Raw genomic sequence first — 19,424 nt, 5'->3', positions numbered from 1 at the left:
ACAGTGAAGGTGGAAGCCTCCAACGGGCACAGCAGGCCCCTGGACGTTGTACCCAGTACGGAGGAGAAGATGACTGAGCGGGGTCAGTGGGGCAACAAGGTTGAGTTTGTTCTGTCAGTGGCTGGAGAAATTATAGGCCTGGGAAATGTCTGGCGTTTTCCCTACCTTTGTTACAAGAACGGAGGAGGTGAGTGCAGGATTTATTTATTTTTGGTCTGTTATCTTGTTTCCCTGCTTTGACACAAAAGTTTCAGAGTGCACTCTTGCGTGTTAAACATCAGGGTGTGGCAGCAAGTAGAAAGGATTACTGAGTTCAAACCCATGGCGATGGGTTAATGTGTAATCTGTTCCGAGGAGATCTACTGCTTTAAGAGCAACCCTTTATCAAGGCTTAGTTTCCCACAGTGCCAACACACCCCCTATCATAGGGGTTACTTTGAAAAACAGCTTTGAAAAATGTGTGTTCATTTCTCGATCACCACCAGTAATCTAGTAATTTCTTCCTTGGGCCACAACCTACATCCCCAGAAAATGTAATCAGGATAATTATTTTACTTTTTGAGTAATTTGCTGTTCACTATCAGACATACAATCAGATAAATGTCTCCATTTCTGTCATGTTCACTAAAATAAGGGAACATAAATAACATTAATGAACATACAATACAATAAAATCATAGATTATGTTTGACGCTCAATGGAAGGTAAAATATCTTTGATTCCTTTGGTCATAGGAGGATTATACTGGATATGTTTGATTTGTTCTGTTTAATCCGTGTTTCTGTTAGGTGCCTTCTTTATCCCGTACCTCATCTTCCTGTTTGCTTGCGGGATCCCGGTTTTCTTCCTGGAGACGGCTCTGGGTCAGTACACCACTGAGGGCGGAATCACCTCCTGGAGGAAGATATGCCCTTTACTTGAAGGTGAAAATCTCAGGTTAAGGTTGGTGAGGATCAAAACTGACCAACCCTTTATTTTCTGTCCATTCCTTTGATAAATATGTAAAGATTGCGCACAGAAAAAAAATACACGGCGTATGTGTTTGGGTGCATGCAGATGAAGAAGGATGATGCCTAATGGATGGAAAGTTACTTAAAATTACTCCAATAGAAGCACTTGTAAGATCCGATGTATGATTAATCAAAGTTCAATCATACTTCTATTTCTGTGGTGAATGTAACTGTTGGTGAGCTCTTGTCACTGACTCAGTGCAATTTCTGATTGTTGCTTTGGAAAAACTAAGATGAAGTTGTTTACATGTGGGTGCCTAGCAATGTAAATTGCTGCTTTCTCAGACCGCATGGCACACAAATAAAACTGTACACTCTAAAAAGTTAGTAATGTCCAGTTGAAAGAGGCTCTTTGTTGCGTGGAGCAACAGTTATCAATAACGGCTGCTTTTTTATGACTCAGAAAACGTCCTAATCTTGATGTTTTTCTGTTGCAGGAGTGGGTTATGCCACCCAGGTGATCGTCGCTCTGCTGAACATTTACTACGTCGTTGTGTTAGCGTGGGCCATCTTCTTCCTGTCTCACTCCTTCACTTGGGACCTGCCCTGGGCCTCTTGCAACAACTCCTGGAACACTGGTACAATAAACATGTAAAAACCATGCATTTAATGTGATGGGGGGTGAACACAGATATGTCATGTGGAAACTAATAACAGAGACCATTGCTGGTGTTCATTCCTAGACTCACAATGTCAAATGTCCTTGTTGGTTTTTCTGGTTTCCCATTCAGAATTCTATTTATTAACTTTATTTAGTCAGCGAATGCTCCATTTCACCTCCATCTCAGTGTTGGCGTTGTCGCACCAGTCTGTGTGTAACTTGGAAACCTCAGCGCAAGCTCGGATTTCTTCACAGGATTGAATGTCTTTTTTGTCTTCCCTTCATTCAAGATTCCTGTATGGTATTTCAGAAGGGGAATAGCTCCATCAATCACCATGAGAACGCCACCTCTCCTGTCATTGAGTTCTGGGAGTAAGTGCCTTTTTGTCTTTTGTCATGTCCCCAAATGGCCTAATGTGCCAGTGAGTTCACCAAATATTCATCTCACATAAATGCACCGAATGAACCGATTGACTGTTTTATTGTTTGTTGTATGTGTGTGTGTGTGTGTGTGTGACCCAGACGAAGAGTTCTGAGAATTTCCTCAGGTATTGATCACATTGGTTCTCTGAACTGGGACCTGGTGCTTTGTCTGGCCATTGCCTGGGTCATCTGCTATTTCTGCATTTGGAAGGGAGTCAAGTCCACTGGCAAGGTAAAAAAAACCTGCCCTCCCATCATGACTCTCACTTCCTCCACTCAAGACCTGCTATATTATTGATGACATTATTTAAAATCATATCAAACAAATGTGTTTTTAAGATGTTTTAATCTGACTGTAGTTGATAAATAGTTTATGTTTATTGACTTTTTTTTTTCCTGCAGGTGGTTTACTTCACAGCCACCTTTCCATATATGATGTTAATAGTGCTGCTGATCAGAGGGGTGACACTGCCAGGAGCCTCCAGTGGAATCCACTTCTACCTTTACCCTGACCTGGGACGGCTGGCTGACCCACAGGTACTGCAGGATTGATATCTTTTGACACACTGGAGCCCAACCTTTATATTGAAAATAATAAATGTTTAACGGAAATGTGTCTTTTGATGGCTTTGACAGCCCCTCCATGTTTAAATCTTACACCAAAACGGGTTTGCTGGCATTGTAGTGGAACAATCTGGGCTCAGCACCATTCAAGATGGTTGTGGTTGACTTTGGAAAGACAAATAAGCCAGTGGGCCGTTTCTTCTGTAGTAAAATGATAATTGGTTTTCAAGTGCTTTCATGTAAATACATACATTTCTTACCACCATTTTTCCTCAAGGGGACAATACAATTTCATAAAATGTCCGACAGAAAGATCAATATGACCAAAGACAAAAAAGTCCAAAGAAGCTGGAGACCAATAAAGGCCACCTGTTAAGTTCTGAAGCTGTTAAGTTGTTAAGTTGTACCCATAAAGCCCTGACAATTAAGCTACTGCACATGATGGGTTTTACTGCAATATTTTAAATCTAAACTGTATCACCTAAGGTTTGGATGGATGCTGGAACTCAAATCTTCTTCTCCTATGCCATCTGCCTTGGCTGCCTCACTGCCTTGGGAAGCTACAACAAATATAACAACAACTGCTACAGGTGTGGACCAAAAAATACTGCAGGGAAAACAACAGTAATGTGTAATTCATTTGTGGATATGCATTTTGAGGTTTCCATTCATCATAGCCATCTCTCTGTTTTGTTTCCAGGGATTGTATATGCCTTTGTTTCCTAAACAGTGGCACTAGTTTTATCGCAGGCTTCGCCATCTTCTCCATCCTTGGCTTCATGTCGTATGAGCAAAATGTACCCATCTCAGAAGTGGCTGAATCTGGTTGGTGGTTTTTTATGACAGCTATCGTACCTCTACTTCTGTTTCCTCTTATTTACTTTGTAGAAATATTCATTGTGATTTTGCTTTTTTCAAAATAAGCCTGTCAAAAAACAATAATGGATGTAGTAATGGGTTATACCAAGAAATTAATGGATCAAGAACAAGTTTCAACGCCTATGACACAATGCAAATATTATATTATTATATAAGAAAGATAAATAATTGGCTTCACAGTAACTTGTTCCAGCTGCCATTGCACACATATCTAGTTAGTTAGCTGTTGTTTCCCTGTAGTTTTATTCTTACCATATTTATTTATTTATTCTAATATTGGTCCAATGGTTCTTTAAAGTGTTGATTTGTGAAACCTGGAGCACTTTCATTTCACCATTTTTTACCTAGTGTTTTTTGTTCCACATATTATTATGTTTGTCATGTCTGTGCTGTCAGAAAAAGGATATTTGACAAAGGATGCTACTGACTTAAAACTGAAAACCCTACCCCCCGGAAACAAGTGAAATGAACTGCCAAATGAACTCTGTCTAACCCAGGTCCAGGTTTAGCCTTCATAGCCTACCCTCGAGCTGTGTCCATGATGCCTTTCTCCCCAGTGTGGGCCTGCTTCTTCTTCATTATGGTTGTCTTTCTGGGCCTGGACAGTCAAGTGAGACCATTATATGCAACTCTACACAATCACACACTCAGATACAACATAGATAAATGCAGTGCAACAGTGCAAATGTCACTTTATTTGAAAAAGGTAACAAAATATCTCATACGTGTTTATTTCCTGGTCAGTTTGTGTGTGTGGAAAGCCTGGTCACAGCCATGGTGGACATGTATCCCTCCACCTTCCGCCGTAAAAACCGTAGGGAGCTCTTCATCCTGGCGGTGGCGGTGGTGTCCTTCCTCATGGGACTCATTATGCTGACAGAGGTTAGTGTCAGCAAATCAGTTAACAACTTCTTTGTGTTTCGAACTGCACATTTCTACTGAGCACACAACTTTACTTCCTCGTGCCAAGTGAGCTGTGTTGTGTGAATCGTGTTTTGCACTTTGCAAAATGATCTAACGAAGAAGAAAGCATGGACCAATGACAACAGTCAGCAGTGTCTCAGTTTTTCTCTTGCTGTTTGATTATATGCAGGTTTTATTTTTGAAAGTTCTATGTTGTCCCCACAGGGAGGAATGTATATCTTCCAGCTCTTTGACTACTATGCAGCGAGTGGGATGTGCCTCCTCTTTGTGGCTGTTTTTGAGACTGTTTGCATTGCTTGGATTTATGGTGAGTGTGTAATCCAGGCTATTCAGGAACCCCTGAAGGGGGCGTAACAAAGGCCTCAGGCTTACTTGGCACCACTGTTCATTGTCAAACAATGCTCTCTCAATCGGCCCATTAAACATTTTAGTTTCCCTGTTGGTGTTTTTGCCTCTGTACGAAATTCTTCGTATGCAAATAAATGTATTACTTATGAGATATCACGATGACCTTTTAAGGTTACGAGCAGTCATTTGTTTCATTAATGAACACTATTTATGAGATGCTTTCCCCTAGTTTTCTTATGTGTTTCGATCCCTTCCTGACTACAGGTGCAGACCGTTTCTATGACAACATAGAGGACATGATTGGCTATCGGCCCAGCCCCATTATCAAGTACTGCTGGCTCTTCTTCACCCCTGCAACTTGCTTTGTGGGTTTGACATGGTCCTCCACAGGTTTCTTAAAAGAAGAGCAGCCTCTAGTGGCCATTGTTGAAAATACATTTTAATATTCAAATGAACACAAATAATGCATTTTCCAAAGATAACCTATTTACATGAATCGTGTTGTTTTTATTGCATTTCACATTAACGTCGATAACTGTCGATTTGTGTTTTCAGGGAACCTTTTTCTTCGCTTTGATCAAGTACTCACCTCTTAAGTACAATAATGAATACATCTACCCATGGTGGGGTGATGCAATAGGCTGGATCCTGGCCCTGTCGTCTATGATGTGCATCCCTGTTGGGGTGGCAGTGAAACTATACTACACACCTGGAACACTGAGAGAGGTATGTAGGGGTAAATCTTAGCTCTGATTCAAAATTTTTACAATTTATTTTCTTGTGCAGTTCACTTCTTAACCCTAAACCAGACCCACTCCTCTTTCACACTCAGTATAAAAAAGAAGGCAGTTTTCAAATCTATGATAAAGCCCTTGTACACCACCTGCTCAATGGCAAACACATTTCCTGTGCTTAAATCACAGGTCAGCAACAGGACACCAAATTAAAGCTGTTGTTGCTCTATATTTTATATGATGGTTTCAAGTGGCCACAACAACAATTTATGAATTATTAAAGAAAGTAATTCAAGTCTATATTGCTGTTATTTCTTTATTCTTTTGACAACAATCATGATGCAGTCCTGTTGGTTATGATGTTCTCCACGCTGTATGATCTCAAAATCGAAGATAGGTTTGTGGCTGACAACCTTTGTTCACTCTTTCAGTGTGTATTGTCTGTTTCTGTCACTGTGTTCACAGCGTTTTGTTCTCCTGACCACGCCATCCTCTGAGTTACCAAAGACCAAGAAGGAGCAGGAAAAGCTGCTCACTGACTTCACAGCGGATGGTGAAAACCTCCATCAGAAGGCAGCTCCTACTAAGGATGGTTATTTACCCGTTGATGAAAAAGAGTCCAATTGTTAAAGACCTAAGGGGTTTAAATCACAGCCTCTAGGGGTTTGGGGTCAAAGGTCACTTCTCAGTTTTGATACTCTGTCTGAACTTCTTTCTATTCTCTCTGGATGACAAAGTGTAGCACAAGTGCTAGGAAAATGCAGACAAAGTGATGAAACATGCGCAGAGGCTAATCTGCTGCTGGAGTCTTTGACTTTGTATGCTGCCTAGTGTGTTGGTATGATAATTCTTACTTAATTATTTACACTATACAAACATTTTTTTTTTTTGCCTATAATCTAATTTGCCAGTGGCAGAGTCTCGTGTACATTAGAAAGATGTGACCATTGTTGTTACACAGTGGCTCAGGATTTACATTTGATCATGTCTGCTTTCTGAGGAAGCTTTGTTATGGACATCTCTAATGTTCACTTACTCTGACGTGACATTTCATTTACTTGACTTTAAATGAACTTTAAAAGCTGTCTACATGCACCTCTGTACAGCTATCTTGCAGTTCTTTTACTGCATAGTGATGAATTGTCATGTCAAAATCTACAATATCCCAATAAACAGTACAAGCGCACTAATAAACAATTCTTGAGAATACAAGAATTTTAATTCAGACCGACTGGTTCTGAATCATTGATTTTATGTAGGTATTTCATATCATAACATTTCTGTGGTCATTTTTTTTATTAGTATTTGTTTGAGCCCTGCAGATGGATATTTGGATATGGATATTTTTACATGCTTTTTGAGATGCTCCTGAATGTTGTCATCATTTCTTTTGTTTCTGTTTTGTCAAATGGTCAGGGGAGGCTGAAACGTTTGAAGGTATTCATTTCAAAATGAACATCTCTGTTGTCTTCTCGTTTGCTGTAAATTAACTCCAATCTTAGTTTCTTAACTGCAATTACTTTTTTTCATGTAACTCTTATTTCCTATGAATGTTTTGTAATGGTGTGTGTCTAAACAATGTCTAAACAACTACAGTCTATCTCACACAGTATATTTGACAGAAATCAAAATGATTGTCTGAATCCCAAAGATATAATTCTGGATTGTCACTTAAATTTCAGTTTCTGTTTAGTGTCTTCTTGTTTGCTGAAGTCATGAAGCACATTTTTCTCTATATGGGAAAATCTACAGGCGTGTAGATTCCTGTAGATTTGCCAGAATCTATTTTGAATGTTTTTTTGGTTTTTTTTACATAAGGTTTCTATTATCGATTCGGTAAATTGTATGACTAATATCAATTGGTTTTGCGCATTCTGGCAAATATTCTAAAGTTAATTTTATTTCACAATCAAGCATTTGGTATGCTAATACAAGATATTTGATTAAAGGTAGCCAACTAATACAAAATAACTCCAATTTACCTGCTTCAAACTGTTTCACAATTCTTTTTTTCGATACACTGTTTGCTGCAAGAAAGAAAGAAAGAAAGAAAGAAAGAAAGAAAGAAAGAAAGAAAGAAAGAAAGAAAGAAAGAAAGAAAAAGAAAGAAAGAAAGAAAGAAAGAAAGAAAGAAAGAAAGAAAGAAAGAAAGAAAGAAAGAAAGAAAGAAAGAAAGAAAGAAAGAAAGAAAGAAAGAAAGAAAGAAAGAAAGAAAGAAAGAAAGAAAGAAAGAAAGAAAGAAAGAATTCGATATGAATGTGCAAATGAACCAGTGGTTAATGTTGACCTTTGGCTTAGACAGCAGGGGTCGCTGTAGTCATTATTTTTGAACTGTTTACGGAAGTCCTTGTGACGTGTCACTGTCCACCGAAGCATTGTGGGAAGGGAAGTGGAGCTGCTGACGGCAGCTGATGGCTGACTGCTCGTTTTGACAGATATCTTTGATTAGTGAGCACATTTATTGAAGAATAACTCAGAGAAACGATGCTGTTCCATGACGCCGATGTCGACGGCCATTGAAGGAGGAGAACATATGCCGGTGTCATCGCGGCTCTGCTGCGCCCAAAGCAGAGAGGCTGGATACGACTGTGTGTCGATGGACCGCGGCGTTTTTATGTTATTTTCCAAGGCAGGCGAATAAAGTAGCAACGGATCATATCCTCCGCTGTGAATGGGCGGCGGGAGCCACTCTTTATCGTTTAAAGTTTCCTGAGGTTTTCCGTCGAAGGCGCCGTTGAAGATGTCGACCAGCAGCCCCGAGGCGGTGAAGAAATTGCTGGAGAACATGCAGACGGACCTGCGGTCTCTGTCCATGGAGTGCAAGAAGAAATTCCCCCCAGTCAAAGAGGTTAGCCGGCTAGTTAGCTTAACTCAGCCGTTACCCCGGTGTCACACAGCTGCTCTGAAATTGTCTGTTTCTGGTCGTAATTCTTGGTGTTTTGCATTATTGGTCCGTTTGGACCTGGTTTGTGCTCTCGTCGCCAGGCCTCTGCTCTGATGTGGGACGTGGACACTGAGTTGTCCTCTCAATGAACGTGTATAGTAAAAAGTTTGGTCGACGTGAAACAGTGTACCGCTAATTGTTGCTGTCAGAGCAGATGCAATGTCTTAGTCCAACTTTTAGGTTTTAATAATGTAAAATAAACCTGAATTAATGTGCATATTCTATTATGGCGTGTCAAAAATAGCAATTTTCTCGATGCCAACTTTGATAGAGTCCCTTACTGTGCAACCAAGTCAACAACTAGCCATTATTTAATGCTAGTTATTGTGTCACTGAATACTTCTGAAAAGCAGATATAACAAACCAGTTTAGTTTCACACTGTTTTCTTCTTCTTCTAACACTGATACAGAATAATAGGCTCATACTCAGCTCTATAAATGTTGTAAATATTTCTTTGCCTAAGTGTCTGTATAGATGACCTCAGTCAAATTTCCATTCAATAGGTAACTTGTTAATATTGTTTCTATTTGCCTTGTATCTGCTGAAAGAGGTGTGCAAATCTCCCCCAAAACGACCACTAAAATTGTCCACTTTGTTATTTGGGAGAAAAACAAACCATTTAAGTTTAATACTGTGGCAGTACTGCTTTAAATTCTCAAAACCGAATATACAAATAAGCGATTGCAGGATAGCTTGTCCAGGATCTCTTGTTGCGATTTGATTTTGCAGTTATGCTTTTGTTGCTGACACAGCCGTTTCATACAAGTTTTGGTTAATTTGAGTTTACTGGAGTGACCTACTGTTTGTGGTCACTGACTGGTTTCACTGTGCAGCAGTGTTGGCGACATCGTTGCTTAGTGAGTTCAGAGAAGGCTATGTATAAGGGGGATGTCAGGACTTTTCACTACATAATATGAGCAATGTTTGAGTCGCATAAAGAAGACAGACTGGGTAAACTGGGTTAACGGAGTTAATTTCCATGTGTTATGTTTTCTTTGACCATTCAGTTGACTGCCCTAAGATAAATATGTTTGTTTTAGTTTGACAGTGCTGCATTTCCTAATTGTGTGTCTGCTTTTCTCAATTTTCTTGTCAATAAATTACACAAAGTGACCAAAGTTATATAACTTACAATGACGCTATCTCGGTCAGGTTCTCTTTAACTTAATTCCCTGTAATTCCCTGGTATAACCAGCTTACTGTTTGCTTGCGAGTGATCACACAGGTCTCAAGATCAAGAGTTCTACTATTCTTCTTGTGGAAATATGCATCAGCTGCATATCAGGCTATTCCAGCAGAGTTTGTTTTACTTCAGGTGTCACGTCTGTTGAAGACGGCATTGAAATACGAAGGAAAATAACCAGTTCCTTTCTGAAACTTTTCTGGAAATCAATCACTTTCACTAACTTTGTTGTGCAATATTTCAAAATGTGGTGTGTGGCAGATTCACAGGGCCACAAAAAGCTTACAGCTGGTCTAATGTCAGAAGACTTCTTGCTGCCCCTTGCCTAAGGCCCTTATGAAGCATCTCCTTCAAATATTGATTTGTCATCACTCAGGTTTCCTGGCCTTAACAAGCCTTTTACCCAAGGGGATCACAGCAGCACAAAGAGCCACTTTGATGTCTGTCACCACAACCTGAGCTCATGAGTTGAAGTCGTTGTGATTAGAACAACCTTTTCCAATATAGGCTGTCCTGACACTATTTTAGCTGCAATGTTGCCACGATGAACAAGCCGAGGACTAGCAGCCATTGTTTGAATTTAAATGGTTTGTCTTACTTTTGCAGCACACTAATGTAGACTGCATTTAATCAAATTCTAAAATGTGATTTTTGTTTTATTGAGATCTTCTAAATGTATTTATCAGTCTGATAAATTCTTATGGAAGAGGGTCTTTTTGTATGTCTTAAAGGGATACTTCACCGATTTGAATGTGGCTTTGTATTGCTAGAATAGCAGGAGTATTTTTTTAGAAAATGTGCTTCCCTCCCTCAGTTTTTCCCCGACTTGTAAAAAAAATCTGTTTTCCCTTATCCAAATGTGCCCTACTGTGAGTCAAATGACGCATTTTGCATCACAGTAGGGCAAATTTTGAAAATGGAAAACAGATTTTTTTAAACTCAGTGAAAAACTGAGGGAGGGAAGCACATTTTCTAAAAAATACTACTGCTATTCTAGCAATAAATACAAAGCCACATTCAAATCGGTGAAGTATCCCTTTAACTAGGGCTGCTATTTGCTATCTGCTAAATTAATCGTCAAATATCTTGATAATCGATCAATTGGTTTGAGTGTTTTGTTTTTTATTAAAACAAGCTTTCTGATGTTTCTGCTTCTTAAATATAATTATTATCTGGTTTCTTTTATAACAAAGTGAATAATTTTGGTTTGTGGACAAAACAATTTCTAGGTTTGGTTAACACAGATCAAAATTTTGATCGATTATGAAAATATTTGTGAATTGCGGCCAGTCTTAACCAGAGTTTCAGTATTACTACATATTAGTTATAAATAAATTATGTTTAGTAGTAAACTATAAACAGTTAAAACAAAAGCATTGTCTCCCCTATGCCTATTGTAAAAAAACAATTCAGAATTCAGAATCTCCTTATCATTCAGCAGCAGTCAGTGAAACCATCAGGGCATTTCTGTGTGTCGTGGCTGTTGCTTTTGCCAAGTTGGGGAAAAAAATATCAGGCATCTGTTTGCTCTGTGGATGAGTCAGTTGGCTGTAATGTACAGTGAAATATAATGACTGCCTATCTGACGAAAACCTGCAGAATCAATCAAAGTACAATGACTAACATTTTCACAGTTTACTTGACTCCTCTCACTTGTTAGAAAAGTAATTTAGGGCTATTAAGAGACAAAACAACAATCAATGTGTAGCATGCAAGCTCCGAGTGTTTTTTTCTCATGGTGTGCCAAGTCATTTCCAAAAACTGCTGAGTTTAGAGAGTCTCACAGAGATTCTGAGGAAGTAGACGTGTGATGGGCTTCACTAATGTTGATTCGCAAAGAAATGAGTTGGCATCCACACATGGTTCAGTTCCGCTTTGAGCATCTCCAGTCTGGAGAAGAAGTGAATCTGTTGAGCACTTCCTGATAAGATCCTGGGGGGCTCTTGATCTCCTAAATGCTCAGTACAGTTTTATTATCCATCAGTGATTTTTTTTTTTTGTAAACATACGCACTGTGGCCTCTTAACAAATACAAAGAAGGCTCTTATCACAAGAATTTTAAGGGGGCTTGAAATACTATTTATAACAAGAACACATATTTCTCAACGCTGCCTTTGGGAATTAGGCTGCGGAATGTTTCACTTAACTAGAGTGACAGCTGAAAACTGGCTGTTCCTAGAACAGCAAGTGTTTTCTTTAAATGACTAGCAGTTCAAAGCCATAAGATAATGTATTTCCCAGTAATGTAACATTAACAAAGACATTAAATCTTACATAGTACTTTTACTAAATGAATTACTTTTATTTTGATAGTCAATTGAACCTAAATCAGAATAGTAGAATAAAATCCTAGACTTTGGAGTTCAGGCACTTGGCTTTTCATTTGTCCTGTATTATTCCTGTCATAACCTCTCAGAGTATCAGAAGTAGGCACTGTGGGGTTGTAATTGTAGTTATTAAAGAGCTCTCTATGTCCACATCATTGCCCTGTAATGAACTCTGTCTCTTTGTATGGATTTGGGAACAGTGCAGAGGAGAGAGCCTTGCATTTTTTCCCGAGATGATCTTTTAAAGGAGCTGTATGGTACTAGGCCTGTTCACTGTGTGTAAGACAGCCAAAGGCATGGACCAGTGGTTGTTGCGGTTTGCTTGTTAACCTGGGATTCAGCAGGTTATCTTGATATTTTAAGGCTATATCCAGATATATGTCAGGATATAAAGCTGCACACAGGTTGTTTCCCTTGGCTCAAGAAAAGTTTCCTTTTCAGATGTTTGTGCTTCTCAACTCTAAAATATCTACTGTTTATGATCTGTATTAGATGCTTAAAATGTCTTTTATTTCCATTAAATTCTTTGGCTGTCAATGTTAAATGATAAATGTACATGTGCTAGAAACAATGAAATTGTCTATAAAAGTGGTCATACTTTGCTATAACACATATAATATGTGCTAATATAATTAAGGTTAAAATGAAAGATGTGACTTTTTAAATATTATTTTGTCTTTGATTACATGCATTTTTTGAATCAATATAATCCAAGACTATTCAACAAATTAATACAATATGATAATAATTATTAATCCAACAGCCTTTAAAACCTGGAGTAGTCATCACAGATACCTTATCATGATATAATGATATCCAAGACAATATCTTGTCTCATGTCAGGGTATAGATATAATAATATAGATATATTGCCCTGTCCTAGTGAAAAATTGCTATCAGGTTGGTGGCCACTATTTCAGCCACTTTCATCTCAAGGGAAAATGCAGTTTTTCTTCCTATTAGGGTATGAATATTTTCATCTTGTCGTGAAGTGAGTGGTTGAAAGGCTGTGGTTGTTGCTGACTGGAAATTGTCATTATTGGTAGTGGTTACTTTGTGTTTGAGTTGAGATTCCAGTAATGTATACAGTAAATACAGTCAGATGCAGAACACAGTGGCTGCATTACCAAAATGCATCAGGGTAATTAAGGCCATGTTCGTTTGCTTGTTTGGGCAGGTTGGTGTCAGAAATGTACCCGATATTGTAATGACATGCTGTATTTGCAGGATTTTCCCCAGAATAAAGTTATAAATCGATTAAGATTCACAAGGAAGTCATATCTTCCATTCTGTGATATAACAAGTATGAATGTATAAATGCAGGCAGATTAACTATACCGTATGTTTATTTTTTTGTTTAAAAAAAAAAAAAAGTCAGAATAGAAGAGTCGTGATAGTGAGGAACTATGGGAAGAGATGAGGAGGTTGAAGACACCTGACAGTCTTTCAGTGATTGTTGTAGGAAGATAAGAACAGCTTGTATTTTGACTGACAAAATACTTTGTTTCTCTCACACAGACTGACTCACATTTAGTCTGTCTCCATGTCATCGCCTCCTCTCGCCCCCGTCCCCCCCCTCCTCTCTTGACAGTCCTCCTTCCCCCTTTCCATTTCTCACTTTTTACTAGCACATCCCTCTCAAGTTGAAGCCCATTCTTAGCAGATTTACCATCCCTGTTTCTGTCCTGTTTCCCTTGTGGCCATGTATTACCTTAAAGGTGAAGTAAGTAGTTTATAGTGACATCTAGAGGAGAGGCTGAAATTTACAACAACAAACTGCTCCTCTGCTCACCCCCTCCCTTCCCTGAGCGCTCACGGTATCCTCAGCCGGTCAAATGTCGTCCTCGTCGTCTTTCTCCGTGGTGCGGGTGTACGGTCAGGTACTGGTGTTCCTTTATCCACTGTAAAATATGCTAGGTCCTCCATTCTAAACGCGTAGATCCGCTCTCAGCCTTGTCTCGGCGCTCGATTTGTTCTCTCGGGTTTGTCTATACAGGCTCCCGTAGAAACATGGCGTCATTGCAATGCAACAGCGGCCCGTGACCATGTTATATTACATGACTTTTTGAAACACTACGAAAATGAAACAAAAACTACTATACAGCGACTAAATGCAGGAGCACATAATATGTATACAAAAGTGGATTTTGGATCATCTAAACCCATAAATACTACACAGTGTCCCTTTAAATTGTCTACCACCAAGAGTATAGTGGTACTACAACAGGGTACCACCTTTTGTAACATGTTACATCCAGGGTTAACCTAAAGGTCTCCTCTGTCTTTCCCCCTTCTCAGGCTGCAGAGTCTGGTATCGTGAAGGTTAAGACCATTGCAGCCAGGAATACAGAGATACTGGCAGGTAAGTGTGGAAGGTGGTGACGTGTAACCACAACTGACTTATCCGTGTGCCACTTTGTCAGAAGATGAATTCTCTCTCAATATATTGTACATTATGGTTTATTCATTATCATGTCACTGAATTCTTGATATGTCCTCTTTATATTTTTTGGGGGTTCAAATAGCCCATGTATTCAGATTTTTTTCAATTAATTTCTGGAGCCACATTTGACCATAAAATGTCAACCACAATGTGATGTTTCCTGTTCGAGGAAAAGGACATACACATAATTAAATGTATGGTTGCGCCCTGTTTGAGGGAAAATTGCCTTGATTGGTTTCATTTATCTGATTGGACATGAGTATTTTCTGAATTCAGTACATTACAATTTCACATGACTCTTTCATGGTCTTGTCACTTGAATAATAGGATATTATACTCCTGCTTTCTGTGGCATTTTGCAGAGTTGACGCATTGTCAACATTTTCTGAATTCTATTAACGACTGTCCAGCTCCATCTGCTCCACTATAACTGTATAACAATGCACTGGTGAGGAGTTCAATTCTGTCTTTCTGTCCAGAAAGGGATATTGCTAGTTCTTACAGCAGACAGAGGCAGAGATTGTTCAGACTAGTTCTGCATATCTAAAGAATTTAGTTAATCAAATCCATTGCAGTGAATGTGTTACAGGTAGTTGGATCCCATCCACTGGGTTCTACATCATGAATAACCACTTAAAATCATTTAAGAGGTTTTTTCTTTCCTCAATTCCTTATTTCAGAGCGTTTTAACCTTTTGTTTTCCATCATGTTCTCTGAAGTATGAGTGTTTGATTTTGAGACATGAAAAGGGCTACAGGTTAAACAGAAAAGCTTTTTTTTTTTTTACTTGAATTCTTAGAATGACATATTGTGTTTTGCACACATTTTTTTTAATTTTGTATTATCTGTGATTTTATTTCACTGACATGACGATGTATTCCCATTGCACACCGAAGTATGATATTTACTTTATTTCCATATGGGGTTTATTTGACATTTAACCTTATCTTTGTCCCTTTTTTTTTCTGCAGCTCTGAAAGAGAACAGCTCAGAGGTTGTGCAGCCTTTTCTGATGGGCTGTGGCACCAAAGAGCCTAAGATCACCCAGCTGTGTCTGGCTGCCATCCAGAGACTCATGTCCCATGAGGTGGTATCTGAGGTGAGGACAGGGAGATCATCTGGTGTTAGAAATACATGCATATTTATACAGTTCTTCAAGAGCTATGTTCGGGGTTGTAAGTGCGTGCAAGAAATAGAAATTGAGCTCACTCTATTCCACATAGTACAAGAAGGTGCGAAAAGAAAAACATTGACGGTGTTATTGGAAATATAAAAGACTTAAGTATTTAATTTGATTGCTGATGTTCTTAATCCTAAAACAAAATATGTGGCAGAGCTTGAGTGTAAATATCACTATTTGTGTAACATGTTGATTATAATCTTTAAGGAAACTAAGTCATTACCTGTGTCCTTGTCCTTGTTTTTTCAATGTAGTCATTAAGAAAACAAATTTCTCACTTGTGGCTCTCTGGTGGATTGAGTAGTAAAATTCTGTCAGGGCTGAAAAGTCCTTGTCTCTCATTAAGAGCTGAATAGAATCATCTTTTTTTAGATCTCCACTGATACCCTAACATATTATATCTATGTATAGGTCTAGCATCTTAGGGCAGCAAAAATAATAAATTATGAATGAATAATAAATGGTCAACTATTTTGGTAATAATCAATGACTTGATAATCGCTTAATTGATGAATATAGAAAACAACTGTCGGATTAATCGATCATTAAAATAATTCTTATTTGCAGCTCTATAGCATTTACTTCAGTGCACTATACGTGATCTCTTACAATTTCATATAACAGATTTAGTTCTTAGGTTGTACTTATTTCAAGGTCTTCTACTTATCAACATAAATCAGAAGGGCTATGGTGCAGATACATTTTCTTTATTCCAGTTATATTCAACTTAAACTATAGTAAAGGTTGGCAGCGTTAATGTTTAAAGGGCTTTTAATTCTGCTGATTCCTGACGTTTGCATATTGATGATGACCTGAGTGTTTCTTGAAATATTTTACATTCAGTTCACACATACTTGCAAATTCAAGATGGCCTACCACCTCAGGCTGATTCTTTTAGGTCAAGTCAGGTCAACGCTGTGTCTATGGCACATTTAAAAACAACCACGGTTGACCAAAGTGCCTGAAAAAAGCACAGTCAGTCACAATAACAAAGAAAAAAAGCAAGAGGGTAAAATAGTAATGTCGTAAAAAAAAATCTAGTAAGATTTGTGTTATCATCCTGAACGTGATGACCGGAGACAAAAGGTGGGTCTCTAAAAGTGATTTAACATGTTCAATAGTGGGGGTGCATTTAATTTGAAACCGTTCCATAGCTTGGGGGCAGCGATAGAGAAGGCTTGATTGCCATGAGTTTTTAATGGAGTTTCTGGGCGAGAAAGACGGTGCTAGTCCATTAAAAGCTATAAAACCCAACATCAAAATTCTAAAACGAACGAGAAGCCAGTGGAGGGATTACAGGTGTGATGTGGTCCCTCGTCTTATTGCCAGTCAGAAGGCGATCAGCAACATTCTGGACGAGCTGCAGGCATTGAATCAATGACTGGTCTAAGCCAGCATACAAAGAACTACAGTAATTCAATACAAGAATCAATGCAACTCATCAATACCCAATCAGGCAAAGTAAATATTAGAATGGTAATTTATCATTGTCACTGGTGGCTGCTTCTTGTCATCCTCACCTACTCCTTCTATTTGTACACTTTTTGTCCCTCTTTCAGTCATTTAGAGCTTCATGAGGTCGGCTACAGAGTTTCTGTACTCCTACTACAAATTCACTGGCCAAGAAAAGCTGTTATTATGATCCACCAGTAGTTTCATGCAATCTGTGCAGTGGCAGCTGAACAGTCCTGAAGAAGCAGATAACAAGATATTCAAGCCCTTCATATAACCCAGTTTGAAACAGACCTGGGATCAGAGCTGGTACTTTGACTTGCAGTCAAAATGTAAGCTGTCAGAGCTGCAGCACCAACTGCCTTGTTAATACTCATTTGAGACCTTTATTAAAAGCTTATTGAACCATCTCCTACGGTCTACATTTTTGATGTAAGGCCTTTATTTAATTAGGGTAACATAGGTTTCAATTCTGCTGCCTTCGTAGAAGAGATTAAGTGCTTGCACCAGGATTAAATCATCTCACATTTTTTCTTTTGTCTATATCGAGCTCATTCACAGCTATTTTTTTCAATGAAATAATTAATTACTATAATGATCAATAAATTACATTTTACACCTTTATAAACTGACTATGGTAGTTTCACGTTGATGTTATTTGAGAGGTTGGCTGTTTTTTGCTTTTCTTTGAGTAACTATTCTCTAATTGTCACAGCCAATATTTACCAAGAACATATTTTATAACACATAATCCATTAAAAGTGTCCTTTCTGCTCCTCCTCAGTTACCTCATGAGTAACACTGAACTACATTTTTTTAACTAAGGTCACAAGACCATACCACTTAGTATTACTGCAGAGAACCATTTGAAAATGGAGAGAGGAATTGTTGATAGTTTTGTTGTTTTTTTGTTTTTTTTAAAGCATGTAAAATGACAGAACTGAGATCAATGAAAACACAAGTGGCCCTGAATTAGATGTCCTGAATTACATCTAGAGAAGTTTGTAGAAATGTCAGTTAAGGTTTTCAACACATTGTACATTACATTTTTTTTATTAAATAAAGATTCTCTTCCCTGATTCCAGACTGTGAGAGCCAAGCCTTTTAATTTTGGACAGCTTGACCGAAGAAATTACGCACAGTGTCACTTAGTGTCAGCGTCAAGTGACATAATATTAACGTAATATTTGGTGTTTTGTTATATTTTTATCTCCTTCCTCAGTAGACGGCATCAGCTGATCCCACAAGTATGCTGAATGTGAGCTCAGGGCATTTTGTTTGTTACCAACAAGTGACTGATAATAATAATAATGCCCCCTAAAGTTCATCTCTAAGAATGGAACTGTGTGCTTTAATTTACTGTGTTTCTTTGTACATAACAGGCAGCAGCGGGGAACATCATAAACATGCTGTGGCAGCTGATGGAAAATGGTTTAGAGGAGCTGAAACTTCTACAGACCGTCCTTGTCCTGCTTACCACCAATACAGTTGTGCATGATGAAGTGCTTTCCAAGGTACAAGGACAACACATGCCCAAATCACACCAGCAGCTTTGATATGTCCTACTGCCTTATATGTATACAAATACACTGTACACTTCTGTTCCCTACTGTCTCTTCTTTTACTATAACTTACCACAGAGTGTGTGGCATCATAACACAGTGCTATTTTTTAAGCTGTCCTACTTTATAATTTTCTTTTTCTTTTTTTTTATCTCTGACCAGGCCATCGTGCTGTGTTTCCGTCTTCACTTCACAAAGGACACCATCACCAACAACACAGCAGCCGCCACCGTCAGACAGGTCGTCACTGTGGTGTTTGAAAGGATGGTGGCTGAAGATGAGCGTTTCAAAGGTCAGACTGTGTTGCTGCAATTTTTTTCTACCATTAAGATTCATCTGTAGAGCATCCAGACCTTATTCATACCATAGATTGTCAGTGAGCTCACATTTAGAGGAAGTTAAATTCTTGCTGGAGTTTCTTATAGAATATAAAGTATAAGGACCATCTGTGATGTATTTGGAAGGTTCAGAGAAAGTGAACATAGAAAAATGGCAGTTATTTCCCTGTCTGCATCAAAGTAACGTCCCTTGTGTGATCTATGGTTTACCCCTGCTGATAAATGTGTTTTACTGTTGCATTTTCAGGCATTGCTGAGCAACCTCCTCCCGTCCAGGGAAACACCAACAGACGAACTGTTAGTACTCTGAGGCCCAGTGCTAAAGATGCATACATGCTCTTCCAGGTATGTCCATCAGGGGGCAGCAACCTTCTACACAGTGATGTCTAATAAACCCCTTGAATAGTTGTTGAAGAGAGAGTGAAATTTAGAATAATCCCCACAACTACAGGTTACTGATAATATCAAAACAAGTTTGCCATTGCTTTAATTTCAGCTATTGAAGTCAATT

General features: G+C 38.6%; 2 protein-coding genes across 2 annotated transcripts in view; both read left to right on the top strand.

Annotated features, from left to right (window-relative positions):
- Window positions 1-6,113, top strand: slc6a13 (solute carrier family 6 member 13; the record flags this gene model as incomplete). Its single annotated transcript, XM_083893190.1, has 14 exons — window positions 1-187; window positions 789-923; window positions 1,448-1,588; window positions 1,902-1,983; window positions 2,134-2,266; window positions 2,437-2,571; window positions 3,085-3,188; window positions 3,299-3,423; window positions 3,975-4,087; window positions 4,222-4,359; window positions 4,606-4,708; window positions 5,014-5,114; window positions 5,305-5,475; window positions 5,949-6,113. The coding sequence occupies exons 1-14, from the start codon at window positions 70-72 to the stop codon at window positions 6,111-6,113; spliced, it is 1,764 nt and encodes a 587-aa protein (XP_083749316.1). The 5' UTR covers window positions 1-69.
- Window positions 6,114-7,887: 1,774 nt separating this feature from the next.
- mon2 (MON2 homolog, regulator of endosome-to-Golgi trafficking) overlaps window positions 7,888-19,424 on the top strand; it is a 30,030-nt gene continuing 18,493 nt past the window's right edge. The window contains exons 1-6 of the mRNA XM_083894049.1: window positions 7,888-8,331; window positions 14,237-14,300; window positions 15,353-15,480; window positions 18,396-18,527; window positions 18,738-18,867; window positions 19,161-19,258. Of these exons, the coding sequence (XP_083750175.1) occupies window positions 8,224-8,331; window positions 14,237-14,300; window positions 15,353-15,480; window positions 18,396-18,527; window positions 18,738-18,867; window positions 19,161-19,258 (660 nt within the window). The 5' untranslated portion in view covers window positions 7,888-8,223. The remainder of the gene's footprint in view (window positions 8,332-14,236; window positions 14,301-15,352; window positions 15,481-18,395; window positions 18,528-18,737; window positions 18,868-19,160; window positions 19,259-19,424) is intronic.

The sequence above is a fragment of the Microchirus variegatus genome (assembly GCF_963457635.1).
Source record: "Microchirus variegatus genome assembly, chromosome: 8".
Lineage (NCBI taxonomy): Eukaryota > Metazoa > Chordata > Actinopteri > Pleuronectiformes > Soleidae > Microchirus > Microchirus variegatus.
The sequence above is the reverse complement of the archived record's forward strand: the minus strand, read 5'-3'. Positions and strand labels throughout refer to the sequence as shown.